Source organism: Rhinoraja longicauda, chromosome 9, assembly GCF_053455715.1.
Source record: "Rhinoraja longicauda isolate Sanriku21f chromosome 9, sRhiLon1.1, whole genome shotgun sequence".
Taxonomy (NCBI): Eukaryota; Metazoa; Chordata; class Chondrichthyes; order Rajiformes; family Arhynchobatidae; genus Rhinoraja; species Rhinoraja longicauda.
In genome coordinates, this window is record NC_135961.1 from 13,237,390 (window position 1) to 13,254,094 (window position 16,705).

The 16,705-nt window shown below is 40.5% G+C and overlaps 1 protein-coding gene across 28 annotated transcripts in view; it reads right to left on the reverse strand.

Moving 5' to 3' along the window:
- Nucleotides 1-16,705, reverse strand: part of nrxn1a (neurexin 1a) — a 1,341,442-nt gene that overhangs the window by 579,423 nt on the left and 745,314 nt on the right. For all 28 annotated transcript variants that reach the window (XM_078404791.1, XM_078404790.1, XM_078404793.1 and 25 more), the window contains 2 exons: nt 10,393-10,774; nt 9,859-10,049 (listed from right to left, as the gene is read on the reverse strand). In XM_078404791.1, coding sequence (XP_078260917.1) covers nt 9,859-10,049; nt 10,393-10,774 — 573 coding nt within the window. The remainder of the gene's footprint in view (nt 1-9,858; nt 10,050-10,392; nt 10,775-16,705) is intronic.

Genomic DNA, 16,705 nt, shown 5'->3' on the forward strand with positions numbered 1-16,705 from the left:
AGGGACGATTTACACTTATACCAAGCCAATGAACCTGCAAACCTGTACGTCTTTGGAGTGTGGAAGGAAACCAAAGATGTCGAAGAAAACCCATGTGGTCATGGGGAGAACGTACAAACTCCGTACCAACAGCACACGTAGTCGGGATCGAACCCGGGTCATCAGCGCTCACAAGCTCTGTAAGGCAGCAACTCTACCGCTGCGCCACCGTGCCGCACTGCATTTCCAGCACAATGCAGTCCACAGGATAGAAGGTATCTGCATCCTCAAAGATACACCACACTGAGGTGGCATGAGCCTAAAGATCGAGGAGTTGTTCACCTTAAGGATGTTGGTGACAGGTGAAAGGAGATGCAGGCTTTCAATACTGATTGAGATGGCAGAGCAAAATGACAATGTTGGCTGGGCTTTGGGATGTACCACCATGTTACGTCACAGAACAATAGATCACTCAACATCATAAGGGCGGCACGGTAGCGCAGCGGTAGAGTTGCTGCTTTACAGCGAATGCAGCGCCGGAGACTCAGGTTCGATCCTGACTACGGGTGCTGCACTGTAAGGAGTTTGTACGTTCTTCCCGTGACCTGCGTGGGTTTTCTCCGAGATCTTCGGTTTCCTCCCACACTCCAAAGACGTACAGGTATGTAGGTTAATTGGCTGGGTAAATGTAAAAATTGTCCCTAATGGGTGTAGGATAGTGTTAATGTGCGGGGATCGCTGGGCGGCACGGACTTGGAGGGCCGAAAAAAGGCCTGTTTCCGGCTGTATATATATGATATGATATGATAAGGCATTCTCACTACCAATACTGACATTCGTCACAGACTCGCTCTTTCAAGAATAGGCTTGTGTAGGAAAAGAAATGCAGTACATGATATGGGCTCATCAAAGTTTGAAAGCTGCACATTCATCACCTCCCACAGATGGAGAACAGAAATCACTGTGCCATACATAAACACACCCAATTCTAAAGCACTCCTGCAGACACAGAGAAACGGTGGCTGATTGGAACAGAGGTGATTAGTGAATGCAGCTTTCAAAGCCATTATAAAAAATGAACAGGCCTGTTTCCACACAGGGTAAAAAAAAGACAAAATGTGAATAACATTAGGAAAAACGTTGTGTTGCAGGTTGATGTTCAAAATGCAATAGGTTAAAAGTTAAAGTTTTCTACTCATAAAATAAAGGTGCAATGAAATCAATAACTTTTGGATGATTACAAACTGCTGTGTGATTTTCACTGGGTGAAGTATTGAACGGTTCATTAATTTTAAACACCTCTAAGAAATGATTAATGGCATTACTCTGCTGGACACGGGAACTAAAGCTCTCGCACACATTATAGTTTATTGCATTGGGGAAATCATGCATGTGAAAAAGCTATTGTGTAAAAGCTATTGTGTAAGGTTGCTGCCCACACTGGAAGCATCAGCAGATCTGGTACAGAGGTAATTTGAAATATAGTAATAATGTGCCTGAGATGTTCTGAATACCGTGACTGCATTCACCTAACAGATATGGAGAGGGGTAACTACCACTCTTAAAATGTGTGGTGCCTCGGTGGCAACATCCCTTCATGCGAGTCATTTTTGACATAGAAAATGACAGAGTCCTTTTCACAGAAGACAATAAATTGGGGCAATCCTTTCTATCTGGAATCAGCAGCTCTGATCAGAATTATTGGATTTTACCAGTGGAATCTCAGTAAGTCTGGGACTTTCTGCATGTATTGCCACTCATTGAAATTTGGGACTTACCAAATGCTGTTGCCTCTGTCTTTAAACACAATTGCTGTAGAATCCAGTGGCTAAGCTCAGTCTCACATGGGAAAATTAATGCCAGATGAGACTAGATGTACTATGTGTGAGACTCCATTGACCACATGGAATTGGATGCAACTATAGCGCTCAGTGACATTTTGATCAATGATGTAAGATCAGTCAATTTACAATGTGTAATTCATCTTACTTCAATCAAAATATCACAACTTGCCCTGTATATTACAATATACATTGAGCTACAATTAACTGAGTGCATCTGCCAGAGTTTTCTCTTTTATCCGTTTCATTAAATGTTGTCCATTCTGCAGGCAGCAAAGGTTCCCAGTGTTGGAAGTGGTTCATATTCACAAAGCAATAGTAAAGGGCCTGCCTCACTTAGGCGATTGTTTAGGCGACTGCCGGCGACTGGCAAAGTCGTAGCAGGTCGCCAAAATTTTCTTTCACCCGACGACAATGACCACGACAATGCTGAGTCAGGTCGAGATTACACCGTCTACGGAAACGTCGAGAAATTCCCACGCTGTCAATGCTTCTCCGGCGTCCTAATTTTCGCTGAAATCATTAACAAGTCGGTAAGTACTTGAGAGTTTTGAAATATAACACCTTGCCCGGGTTACTTGAAAACCAAGCTTCACGGTAACAAGGCATAAACTGGATTGACATCCAGTTTACTAATAGCAGCATTAAGAAAATTAATTTTAAAAGTGGTTAAATGGATTTTTGTGCAGAGTGTGGGCATTCTTAGAAAATGTACGGGAAAATGTCTGGTTTCTGGGTTGCATATCTGGGTTGGGAGCCCACTTTAAATGTAATCACTGATGGCCATAAACATCGTGAAAATTCCCACGCTTACCTGACCGTCAAACTGTTGCCTCCAATCTACCTGTCAAATGTCCTGACGGTAAATAAACTGGTTAAACACAAGTATTTTATGGTATCTTCAAATGACTTTAATTTAATATTATGTGCTTCTAAATGCATCTAAGAGAACCTAGCAAACCTGGGGACAGCATGCAACAGCGCCCGCAATAAGCAACGACACCAGGCGACAAGCCAGCTGTCGCCGAAAAATGTCATACCGGTTGATTTCTCAGCGACGCACCGAGATTCACTACGATTCTTTGAAGACTCCTCACGATCATGCCCGCGACACCCCGGCGAACTGTCAGCGACAGCCTAGTCGTCGGCAGTCGCATTAAATTCGCCTAAGTGGGACAGGCCCTTTATTGGGCTCTTGTACTGACTTCCATTTCTTTCCAGATCACTGAAAGAATAGCGCAATGGCTGACCATAAATTGAGGAGGGATGTTAATGCCAAAATGAAAGATTCAAAATGCTGTAAAAAGTTATTATGTGTAAAATGGTTAATAACAAACAGGCAATGTGTTTTCCATCAAGCTCCTTTTTCTACTCTGCATGGAATTGAGAAACTGCTCTGTGGTTGAGAAATCATTCTGGATTTCGATGCATTGAATCTAGAACCAACTTTAAGAAAACAAAATCACAAGAAAACACTGAGATGGTTTTGGATGTAATTTATCTTTAAAACCTCTTGGCTTTTTGGCATATTGCAAACTTCTCCATCCAGATTATGCTAACATTTTGAGTGGAAAAGAACCAAAGAACAAAGTCTGAAGAAGGGTCTCGACCCAAAACATCACCCATTCTTTTTATCCAGAGATGCTGCCTGAGTTGCTCCAGCATTTGCGTCTATCTTCGGTGTAAACCAGCATCTGCTGTCTGCCGTTCCTTCTTGCACAAAGACTACACTCTTTATTCCTCATCAAAGTTGATGATAACAGCACATAGCAGCACATTTGGAAAGTGGTGAAATCATTGGACAAAGTCAGCATGGATTTATGAAAGGTAAATCATGTCTGACGAATCTTATAGAATTTTTTGAGGATGTAACTAGTAGAGTGGATAAGGGAGAACCAGTGGATGTGTTATATCTGGACTTCCAGAAGGCTTTCGACAAGGTCCCACATGAGATTAGTATGCAAACTTAAAGCACATGGTGTTGTGGGTTCAGTATTGATGTGGATAGAGAACTGGCTGGCAGACAGGAAGCAAAGAGTAGGAATAAACGGGTCCTTTTCAGAATGGCAGGCAGTGACTAGCAAGGCTCAGTGCTGGGACCCCAGCTATTTACAATATATATTAATGATTTGGATGAGGGAATTGGATGTCTTCATCTCCAAGTTTGCGGATGACACAAAGCTGGGGGGCAGTGTTAGCTGTGAGGAGGATGCTAGGAGGCTGCAAGGTGACTTGGATAGGTTAGGTGAGTGGGCAAATGCATGGCAGATGCAGTATAATGTGGATAAATGTGAGGTTATCCACTTTGGTGGCAAGAACAGGAGAGCAGACTATTATCTGAATGGTGGCCGATTAGGAAAAGGGGAGAAGCAACGAGACCTGGGTGTCGTGGTACACCAGTCATTGAAAGTAGGCATGCAGGTGCAGCAGGCAGTGAAGAAAGTGAATGGTATGTTAGCATTCATAGCAAAAGGATTTGAGTATAGGAGCAGGGAGGTTCTACTGCAGTTGTACAGGGCATTGGTGAGACCACACCTGGAGTATTGCGTACAGTTTTGGTCTCCTAATCTGAGGAAAGACATTCTTGCCATAGAGGGAGTACAGAGAAGGTTCACCAGATTGATTCCTGGGATGGCAGGACTTTCATATGAAGAAAGACTGGATAGACTCGGCTTGTACTCGCTGGAATTTAGAAGATTGAGGGGGATCTTATAGAAACTTACAAAATTCTTAAGGGGTTGGACAGGCTAGATGCAGGAAGATTGTTCCCAATGTTGGGGAAGTCCAGAACAAGGGGTCACAGTTTAAGGATAAGGGGAAAGTCTTTTAGGACCGAGATGAGAACATATTATTTTTCACACAGAGAGTGGTGAATCTGTGGAATTCTCTGCCACAGAAGGTAGTTGAGGCCAGTTCATTGGCTATATTTAAGAGGGAGTTAGATGTGGCCCTTGTGGCTAAAGGGATCAGGGGGTATGGAGAGAAGGCAGGTACGGGATACTGAGTTGGATGATCAGCCATGATCATATTGAATGGCGGTGCAGGCTCGAAGGGCCGAATGGCCTACTCCTGCACCTACTTTCTGTGTTTCTATGTAACCCTCATGGAGACGTGGTTTAAAATAAATGTACTTGTGGTTTATTTTGACAAAATATGTTTATGGATTAAGAGGGGCAGCTTACTGGTAAGCATTCTCCATTTGTTAGTTTGATTTTTTAGGTATGTTCGGACCAGAAAGCTAATTGATCATGAAAATGGAAAGATTAGGGAACACAACAGACTAATGTCCATGACATATCCTGGAAATTATTTACTATAACTTGACATTTTTCACACCAACAATGTCTGTAATAATGACCAGTAACCATCGCTACCTTGATCAAATGCTTCCCTTTTCCACTGCTTGAATCAAATAATTTGAATGCAATTGCTGAGATGCATTTATTGTTCGATGTACCTTTTCCTTAAATTCTTTCTAATTTCAGTCACATTATGGGCGGCAAATATTTTCAACTCAATAAATGAAATATTTATAAATAAATTGTGGAGTATAACTCAGATTCTGACAAACCGGTTGAAATGAAGCATTATCGAAGTGAGTCAACAGATGGTTATAACTGAGTCAGATGATCCACATGTTCAGACTACACTATCGGGTTAATTTTCTAAGATCCACCAGTCATTTTTAGTGCATTAACCTTAAATTATTTTCTTCAAAAGTTGACATTTATTGATTTATCTTGTTATTTATGCCAGACATAAAAACAGCTTTTTTTCCACGAGTGATAGTTCTACTGAATAACCAAAGTCTGTAGTCTCTTTTTTGCTCTGGTTTATTTTCACCCACATGTTTAGACCGTAATGTTGTGTCCTTATTCTTTTGATGTGGTTATGCTTTATTCTTAATTGTTAACTGTATGTTTGTGTTGTCATTTGCGAGCGGAGCACCAAGGCACATTCCTTGTATATGCACATACTTGGCCAATACACTTATTCATTTTTAGCACTTAATAGATAGTCGAGTTGTACTGTGTTAGCACCATAGTCAGTTGGAAATTTCCAGGAATATCAAATTAACCAAAAAACATATTTATTTATGGCTAACCAGCTATTTTCCTTTGCGAGGGCATTATATGATTGTGGCAACTAAGAAATCATTGCTTTCCACAAAATGTGGAGGAAGGAACTGTAGATGCTGGTTTAAACCGAAGATAGACACAAAATGCTGGAGTAACTAAGCAGGACAGGCAGCATCTCTGGAGAGAAGGAATGGGTGATGTTTCGGGTCAAGACCCTTCTTCACACTTATTTCCAAATAATTATGAATACATAAAGTTACCAATCCAATTCATGAGATTATTTGTAATATCAATTGTCAGTGTAGCATTCGCTCTTAGCATCTGAACAAAGATAAAATAGTGCTGAACCCATGTTCAAAATGTAGGGAACTGATCGAGAGAAACGCAGAAGAAGAGGAATCCTGCTTCAAGTGTCATAGTGTGCGGGAGAGACAAGAATTCCAATAGCCTTTAGAAAACAAGTGAATTTCATCTCAATTACTGTCAGCATTTGCCAAGCCTGGAAGGGGTAAAGTCACTGAAGGGTGAGGAATATTTATCTGCATGATAACGTTTTTAGCTTACTCTTTCTGAAATAGCTATGCTGGAAATGAGAACAACAACAACAACAACAAATTCAAAAGACTTCCAATTTGTTATGGAGGATATTATAGCAACAGGTTCCTTGATTGAAGGTGACATAATATGCATGTAATTTGCTGTTGAGCAGGTTCTTGTTTAGTAATTTCTCTCAGGTTTGCAGGTAGTTCCAACAACACCTACAAATATGATTGGTGGCTTCCACCAATCAAGTTTTCATGGCAGGTTTACTCCACGTGCCCTCATTAAGGCAGGAAACAGACACATGATTTATCTACTCACATGACATTCCTGAACATCTCCTTTACCTACCTAATGCCTTCCAGAAATATATGGCAGGAGTGACTAAGCATAATCGATATTGCCACATTGTGGTCATCTTATTGCTGTTATTATTAGAAAATACAGGGGACTGAGATAAAATTTTGCTTGTTCAAGAAATAGTCAACTTTCAACCCATTTCATATAACATACAAAAACAATCACATTAAAGAATCCAAATACATCCCCCAAAAACTTTAGTTACACAACACCAAACTAGGTCCTTCAGCCCAACATGACCATGCTGACCATCACATACCTGTCCATACCAATCGCATTTCCCCACACTTGATTCATAGTCTTCTCAGATTTGGTGATTGTGTGCTCATCCAGATATTGCTTAAATGTTGAAAATAATTTTCCTCAAATCTCCTGTAATCCTCTCACCCCTGACCATAAAACCGTTGTCCCCATGTTATCAACACATTTGCCGTATTGAAAAGTTTCCTCCTATATATATTTTATCTGTGACCCTCGTAGGTTTAAAAAAAAATCTTTATTAGGTGCTCTCTCAGCTTCCTCTGCTTCAAGTAAAACAAACCCTGTCTATCTAGCCTCTCCTCGTAACTAAAATAACATATCCCAGGCAACATCTTGGTGAACCTGCTCTGCACTGCACTCTATCCAGTGCAATCAAATCATTCATATGGTGTTGCAACCAGAACTGTACACATTAATCCAGCTCTGACCTAACCAATCCTTGCTCATATATTCTATGTTCAGGCAACCATCTTAAATGCCTTCTTCAGTGCCTTATCTATCCAATTTGCCACTTTCAAGGATCCTTGAACTTTGTTCGCTCTATTCCCCAACTCTTTCTCGGGCCAAATATTCATTGTGTATCTCCTAACCAAATTGCCTTACCTCATACTTATCAGCATTAAAGTCTGCCCATTTTACCAACTGAGCAATATCACCCAGTGACTACAATGAGCACTATCAACACCACTCATTTTTATGTCATGTGCAAACTTATTAATCACATCTCATTTTCTTCATATCCAATTGTCAATATATTTTTTTAAATCAGCAAGTGCTCCAGCCCAAATCCCCTGGCCACAGGTTTCCAATTACAAAATAAATCTTCGCTATTATCCTCTGCTTTTCTAACCAAGCCAATTATCGATTCCAATTTGCTAACTTGCTCCCGGATTCAACAGGCTTTATTCTTTGGGAAGAGTCATCCATGTGGATTGTAAAGGGGCCTTACTCAAGTCTAATAGCACTGCCCTCATTTTAGAATCTTTCACGAACAAAACAATGCTCTTGATTGATCCCTGATTATTCTTACCCCTAGAAACTTTCCATTAACATCTCCACCGCTTATGTTAGATTCAGAGGCTTGGTTTATTCCTGGTGCCCCCTTGAATAAAGATCTAATCTCAATAAATATAGTTCCTTTCATAACCACAATGGTAAGGAAGAATAACGGAACCCAACCAGTAGCATGGCAGAAAGTTACATCTGAAGTACAGGTGAGGGTTATGCAAGCAGCTAAGTGGAGATTGAGTTGTAACAAAGGTGTTGAAAGACTGAAGCATGTGATCCGAAGCTCAGCCTGGGGTCAAATTTGTTAATATGCAAGGTTCAGTTTCAACACATATCACAAGAAAGATGGAACGTGACAGAGAATGGAGATTGTGAAGGGGGCAAAGGCAATAAAATTTGATCTTCTCTTCACAGTCATACACAATGTAGTTAATGACTGAAGATGCCGCTGCATTGGTATTATGACCAGTTCAGCCATTTTTGGCCCCTCCCGAACTGTCCTTATGATTAAGGTCGCCCTCTTCTGTTTGGGAAACGGTACTACCTCTTATCACTCTCCTTGTGCATCAGGAAAGTAACTGCAGATGCTGGTTCAAATCGAAGGTTGACACAAAATGCTGGAGTAAATCAGTGGGTCAGGCAGCATCTCAGGAGAGAATTAATGGGTGATGTTTTGGGTCGAGACCCTTCTTCAGACTGATGTCAGGCTTCCTGTCTCCTCCTACATCCTATATTTGTCCCTCCCCCTCCCCTGACATCAGTCTGAAGGGTCTCGACCCGAAAGGTCACCCATTCCTTCTCTCCTGAGATGCTGCCTGACCTGCTGAGTTACTGCAGCATTTTGTGTCTCCCCTTGTGTATTATAACCTTTTGCTTTAATGAAACATTTAGACAAGTATAAACCATATGTCCATGGCTTGGTGCCCCAATTGGATTGATAATGTGAAGTGTTTTGAAATGTTTATTATGTTTACTGCAATCAATAAACACCAGTTGTCAACATTATTTCTTCTGGCAGGCAGAGACGTGGAGGGGTGGTGGCAGAATGACCCGAAACGTCACCCATTCCTTCTCTCCCGAGATGCTGCCTGACCTGCTGAGTTACTCCAGCATTTTGTGAATACTTAGATTAAACATATGTTTCCAAGCTACTTGCCTACTTCCCATGTATACAAGATCAAATATTGTCTTTCCGCTGGCTGGAAATAACACCAGCAAAAGCTTTTTGCTGTACACGTGACAATAATCTAAACTAAACAAGAAGCGGGATTAAAAAAAAATCTTAAAGCAACTTTTCTGAATGCACAGATTGTAAGCAAGGTCCATGTGCCACGTCACATTCCATAAACAACCCCAACACACTTAAATGTAGAACAACGTTTAACCCACTTTCTTTCATTCTTTTATAACATTATATCCACTGGCCCTTTATTGATAGTCTTGCATTTTTTTCTCCATCATGTAATTACAATGGATTCTGGGACAACCTCCATAAATTCAAGTTATTTTCTTTACGCCTGAATCCTACTTTGATGTGTAAAATTTCAGATCTCACCCATGCTAATTTTGACTTCGTAAGTTCCACTTGCAACAATAAATTGAATAGTATAATCAAATACTATTTCTAAATCTCTAAATCTAAAAAAAAACTAAAATAAAGGAGTGATTATTCTAAAGAAAAAATATAAATCTGAGTAACTAATGCAGATTAAATTATTAGAACAATAAAATTAGCATTTCCCACAAGAAAATCAAAGCAAAAATTGATTTGCAGTGGAAAGAATGTTTACCTTTAAGATCCAGATTTCTGGCTCCAACTGTATTTTGAGTGATGAGTTTGGAGTTGATCTTCACACTGTGCAAGTTGTTTGTGTCCCTTGAAATCAGCACATTATGCCACTTATTGTCATTCAGTAGTTTGTCAGAGTTCCCCTTAATGAGGGATGGACCAGTGCCTAAATCAAATACATAGTGTAAGTACCTGTGGGGAAGGGAAACATAAACAAGTTAGTTTTCAACTCATTAATATTGGAAGCGAATATAATCATTTTAATATTGTGACCCAGTTGAATATCCTTTACAAATACAAACCAAAAATCAGTATTCTTTCTAATCTATATCGTCATCAAGATTCTACACCAAGGACACTTGTTTTATATACCACATACAGGAACTAATTTGGCACAGATTGAAAGTATGCTGAATTTTAGTTTTAGAGAACATAATTAAAGATATGGGTAAAACATTCAAGCATAATTTCCAAAAATACTTGGAAACAATTTCGGATTTTGCGCATTTTAAAAAATTCAAATACTGCATCATACCCTTTAACAAGTTCAATTACAATGAAGTCATTGCCATCTCCACTATTGAAGAGTATCAGGCCATCTGCTGACGTAGTCTTGAATTGGAAGAACAAATGCATGGAGGTGTAGGCCTGCAACGTGGACAGTGCAACGTAGCTGGATCTCGTCTTGAAGGTCACAGGATCAGCAATTATACTTTTTAAACCAAATCTTGCATTGAGTTCGCAGTAGTCAATATCACCATTTTTGCACAGGTCAATATAAGGCATCCCATTAAACATTAGACTCTGTAAGTGGCCGATGAAATTTGAAGGGACATTTGACATGTATCTCCTTTCTGTCACTATGCCTGTTTCAATATTGTGAAACTCCAGCCGAGTGTGATCTCCTGTCATTTGATCTAAGGTAAAAAGAATAAAATATAAAGTATACTATTGCTAATAGTAAATAAATGCCTTTATAATAATCATGTTAAAAATATAATGAACAACATTTTGTTAACATTCAATCCTCTTTATATTATTCTAACCATTTGTCCCTCTCTTATTTCATTGTGTTTGTTTTTCACATATCTTTTCCTCATATTTGGTTTATTGTATAGGTTTATGTATTAATAATATTTCTACATTAACAAAATGGAAGATCAGGTTTTCCCCATATTTCAGGGTAAACACATGGTGGCGCAGCGGGAGAGAGAGTTGTTGCCTTACAGCGCTTGCAGTCACATCCCGACTACGGGTGCTGTCTGCACGGAGTTTGTACGTTCTCCTCGTGACCGTGTGGGTTTTCTCCGAGATCTTCGGTTTCCTCCCACACTCCAAAGACGTACAGGTTTTTAGCTTAATTGGCTTGGGTTTGTGTACTTGGTATGAATGTAAATTATACTTAGTGTGTAGGCTTGTGTTAATGTGCGTGGATCACTGGTCGGTGCAGACTCGGTGGGTCGAAGGGCCTGTTTCCACCCTGTATCTCTAAACTAATTTTTTTTTAAATTTTCATGTAAGATATGGCATTATCCAGTAGGTGGTGGTATGTATATACATTTGTAGCAGACCATGGAAAAACATTTCTAACATTGTTCCACAGCATATGAAAAATGCACCTTATTTTTCCCAATATATCCAACAGAGGTGCAAATGTTTGATCATTCATTAGTCAAGTGTTTATTATAACATTCCTGACACAGATGGGAACAATAGACTCAATACACATTGTATTTTTCTCATTCTTTTCATATTATATTTCATTCCACTACAAAGATCAAAATCCAATTAATTGAACTGACAATAAAATACTATTGACTGTAATGGAGAAGTAAATAAAGTCATACAGAATAAAGGATTCCATGAGTCGGCAACATTTCTTTTGAACTTTAAACAGATGAAAAATACTGGTCAGATGCCAGTATCCCCTTTCCCCCCTTGTTCTGACCAACCTATTTTGCTTCTCGACTCACAGCTGAATTCTGCTGAATTTGCTGATTAAGGTAAGCTTGAGATACATTTCAGATATATTTCATATCTGATCCTTTGGTTTACACTTGAAATACGTGGCTTATTTGGTCTTGTTTTGTTTATGGTCATGGCCTTGTTTATTCGAATGGACCACGAACTTCAAGATAAGTGAGTATGAAATATTTTTTTCTTTTTGTTTAATTAACTATTTTTAATTACTTACAGTAGTAATGTAACTAAATTATTTTATTGTAAAGATCTTGGGCAATACAAATGATTAGAAGGGGATCAGAGGATTTCCTATTGAGGTCTCACTGTTACTGTTCTCCCTTATTGGATAGCTGCAGATGCAAAGCCCAAAGGTTGCTCGGAGTCATGCAGCCACCAAAGGCATGTGAGGCTATCGCAGTGCACTTGAGTGTGAGATTGTCTCATGCACAATTTGGACCATTGGTTTTACCCACTAATTCTTTCATTTTTCAGTCAAAAAAACATACAAATATCACCAAACTTCAGTGATCAAGATTACAAGAGTAAACTAGATTACAAATGCAGCTGCTGATTTACTGACGCAGAAACTGCTTACAAATTATTGGTGACCTTTATACATAGGCCATTACTAGTGTGCAAGTCATACACCAATACATGGTGTAATATGCCGAGGGCAGTGAGTAACAGTGGACCACTGGATAATTGTACAATCTAAATCGAGCCCCAAAGCACCATGCTTGGGAAAATGGTGAAATAAATAACCAATCTCCTTGTGAGTTAACTGTTATTGCTACACTCACCATCAAGTACCGCCATAAAATACACCTGTTGCACCAGTCCTCAACCTACATAGCCAGTCAGATCATCAATGGTGCTGGTCCCGTTGGCTTCATAAGAGATAGAAGCATGAGGAACCAATGCAGAGAGTAATACAGTACTGGTTTGAGGAGACGGAGGCTCTACTTCAGTATTATCTTAATGGAACATGTTCAAGACCACTTCATCTAGCCTAAACATTATGCCTTTGTCGTCCCCAGTTTCATCAAGAAATACGTCAAAGACTGCCTCATACCAAAAACAATCAACAATCTATCCTAATCAGAAATATTGGATGAATAGGGAGATTCACTCGCTGCTAAAATCCAGGGCTTTCCAGATATGAACCTATACTGTACAACAAGGCACAGTGTGATCTCCATAAGGCTATCAGATCTGCAAAAAGAGAATTTCAGACAAACTTGAGGCTCAATTCAATTGTGCATTCCAGGTAACTGTGGCAGATCCTGAATACTATGCTGGGCTAGAAGTCAAAACCAGGGCCGATCGCTGGCAACAATGCATCAAGGAGATCCAGAGATGAATGTAGTTGAAGTTGAACGATAAACTCAATGTCCCTTACGCTTGTTTTGAGGAGGAAAACAAAGTCCCAGCAAGGTGTGCCTCCAATCTCCGTTGGCTCTCCTACATCTCGGTGGCTGCTTTCATGAGGGTATAATCTCAGAAAGCCGAGAGTCCCTGGGTGGGATCTGATATTGTACACCGATCAATTGGCCAGTCTTCACCAACATTTTCAGTCTCCAGCTGCTTCAAGCAAACCTCCATCATTCCAATCCTGAGAAAAGTAAAGTGACCCATCTCACAGAGTACCAACCAGAAACTCTAACATCGACCATAATAAAGTTATTTGAAAGACTGATGACCCATATCAATACCAGTCTCTTGGGCAATCAAAGCCCTTTGCAATTTGTCTACAGACAAAATTATGTCTATAAAGGGCACCATTACCCTTCAACTACATTCATCTCTGGATCTCCTTGACAGTAAGAATACCTATTGCCAGGATGATATTAATTGATGTAACTCAACCTTTAACATCATAGTACCGAATAAGATCAATTCTAAATTCCAGGACATTTAACTCAGGGCCTCCATGTGCAACGTGATTCTTAAGAGGCAGAACTCAATCTATTATAATTGGTCATAACATTTCCTCCACCCTCACACTCAATGCTGATACTCATCAGGAATGAGTACTCTTTCCCTTTCCCTACTCCCTGTACAACTGAGTGTGTGGCCAAGTACACTGCCAATTTGATCTTTAAGTTCGCCAATGTTGTCAGCTGGATCAACAATAATGATGAAATGGAGTACAGAAAAGAGGTTGGGAATTTTATAACATGGTGTCAGAACAACAAACTAACTGTCAACATCAACAAGACAAAAGAGTTGGTTGTTGACTTATGGAAATGGCGGAGGGATTTAAACACACCCTGTCCTTGTCAATGGAGCTGTTAAAGAGATGGCTGACAGCTTCATGTCCCTAGGCATGCATATCATCTGCATCCTCACCAACGGGCAAAGGGAGAACGATGGCACAGGATAGAGAGAGAGAGCAATTGACTTGCAAAGTACGACAAGTTGGGGCAGAAAATGTAACCAAACATTTGCAACACAGATCAAACCAAAGTCAGTAAAAGACATAAATAACCAAACGTTAACAGACTTCATTTGCAATAAGAGAGATGAGTTGAGAGCACAGTGGTGTCGCTGTTTAAGTTGCTGCCTCACAGCCACATAGCCCCAAATTTGATCCTGATCTTGGGTGCTGCCTGTATGGAGTTTGCACGTTCTCCCAGTGACTGCAGAGATTTCCTCCACTTGCTCCGGTTTCCGCCCAGGTTTGTAGGTAAATTGGCCTCTGTAAATTGCCGTCAGTATGTAGGGAGTGGATGCAAAAGTGGCAGTGAAATTAGTGTGAATGGCGTGGATTCATAGCGGCAGGGGATAGTAATGTACAATCAGTTTGGGTTAAAGTCATGAATGGTAAAGGAAAGTGGACACAGGTGGGAGTAGTTTATTGGTCTCCAAAATGTCATCTCTTGTTTAGGCACTGCAAAAAGGGGGAAACATCTCGGGCATGGTTGTAGGAATTGCAATCATCGTGGAAGTTGTTAATTTACATATTGATTGGACAAACCAAACTGGCAAGAGTATCATAGAACAACTTGTGGTGTGTGACAGTAATTGCTTCTTAAAGCAGTATGTTTTGGGGGGGTGAACATAAATATTTGAAAGATCGAGGTACTGAGGGTTCTAGGGAACTGGCAAATAGAGGATTTAAAGTAGAGGTCAGGGTGGTTCAGTCATGATCATATTAAATGGAAATGCAGACTTGCAGGACCTGATGGCCTTTTCCTTTTCCTATGTTCCTGTGTGTTTTCTGGCCTAGGAATTTTAACTATCTTCTTAGGACAATATCTGTTTGATATTTTTTTCAGATATGCATGGACTAGAGGGCAACGGCCTGTGAAAGTGATCCTTGCACTTGCTATTTTCCAAATGGGCAGATGAAGGACAACTTCCTATCTACTGGACCAGTTTATCAAGCATGCCTGCAGGTAGGCACTGTTTCGTCTGCCTGCAATCCTCTTCCTTTTGGTGGGATGGTGGCTGGATGGCAGGGTGACTTGCAGCTCACTGATCCAGCAATCTTTTTTATTTAGTTTAGAGAGTGCACTCTTCTGAGTGCTCGTTTGACAATATCTTGCTTCATTACCCTACTTTAGGAATACAGTGTGAAACAGGCCCTGTGGCCCACCGCGTGCATGGTACTACACAAAAGTGGGTGGTATTGTAGATCGTGAAGATGGTTGTCAAAAATTGCAGCAGGAGCTTGATCGGTTGGGCTGAGGAATGGTTGATGGAGTTTAACACACAGAAATGTGAGGCGTTGCATTTTGGGAAGTCCAACAAGACCAGTAACTACACGGTAGAGATCTGGGAGTGTTGTAGAGCAGAGGGATTTAGGAATGCAAGTACATAGTTCCTTGAACGTGGCATCACAGGTGAATAAGGTGGTCAAAAAGGCTTTTTAGCTGCACATTGACCTTCATCAGTCAAAGTCTTGAGTATAGTTGGGAGGTCATGTTGCAGTTATATAAAACATTGGCATGGCCACATTTAGAGTATTTGTGTTCAGTTTTGGTCACCGTGTTATAGGAAAGACATTGTCAAGCTGGGAAGGATGCAGAGAGATTAATGAGGATGTTACCAGAACTCGATGGCCTAAGCTATAGGGATGGTTGAGCAGGCTAGGACTTTATTCCTTGGAGTGCAGGAGGCTGAGGTGTAATCTTATAAAAGTGAACAAAATCATTTGAGGAATAGATTGGGTAAATGCATAGTCTTTGCCCAGAGTATGGAAATCGAGAATCCGAGGATATAGGTTTAATGTGAGTGGGAAAAGATTTAATAGAAATCTGAGGGGTAACTTTTTCCACAAAAGGGTGGTGGTGATATGGAAGGAGCTGCAAGAGAAGGTAGTTGAGGCTGGCATAATCATAACATTTAGGAGACATTTGGATAGGTACATGAATTGGGTAGGTTGAGAGGATTATGGACCAAGAGTGGGCAGGTGAGATTAGTGTAAATGGACATGTTAGTCGGCATGGGCAAGTTGGGCCAAAGGGACTGTCTTCACATTGTATGAGTTCATGCCGACTTGCACTATCCACACGCTTGCACTATCCTACACGCTAGGGACAATTTACAATTAACAGAAGCCAATTAACCTACAAACCTGTACGTCTTTTTAGGGGCAATCAGAGCACCCAGAGTAAACCCACATGGTCACGGGGAGAACGTACAACCTCCGTTCAGGCAGTATGCATAGTCACAATTGAACCTGGGTCTCTGGCGCTGTAAGGCAGCAACTCTACCGCTGTGTCATGGTGCCGCCCACAGTCTCATTATTGGAATCAGGAACTTTCCAGCTGCTTCATCAGCAGGGAACATTCCCTGGCAGTGATACACACACAGTTGAGATTTTTTTGGCATGCTCAGACTGACGAGTGGGAAGGATCGAAATCCTTGAAACAAATGGAGTT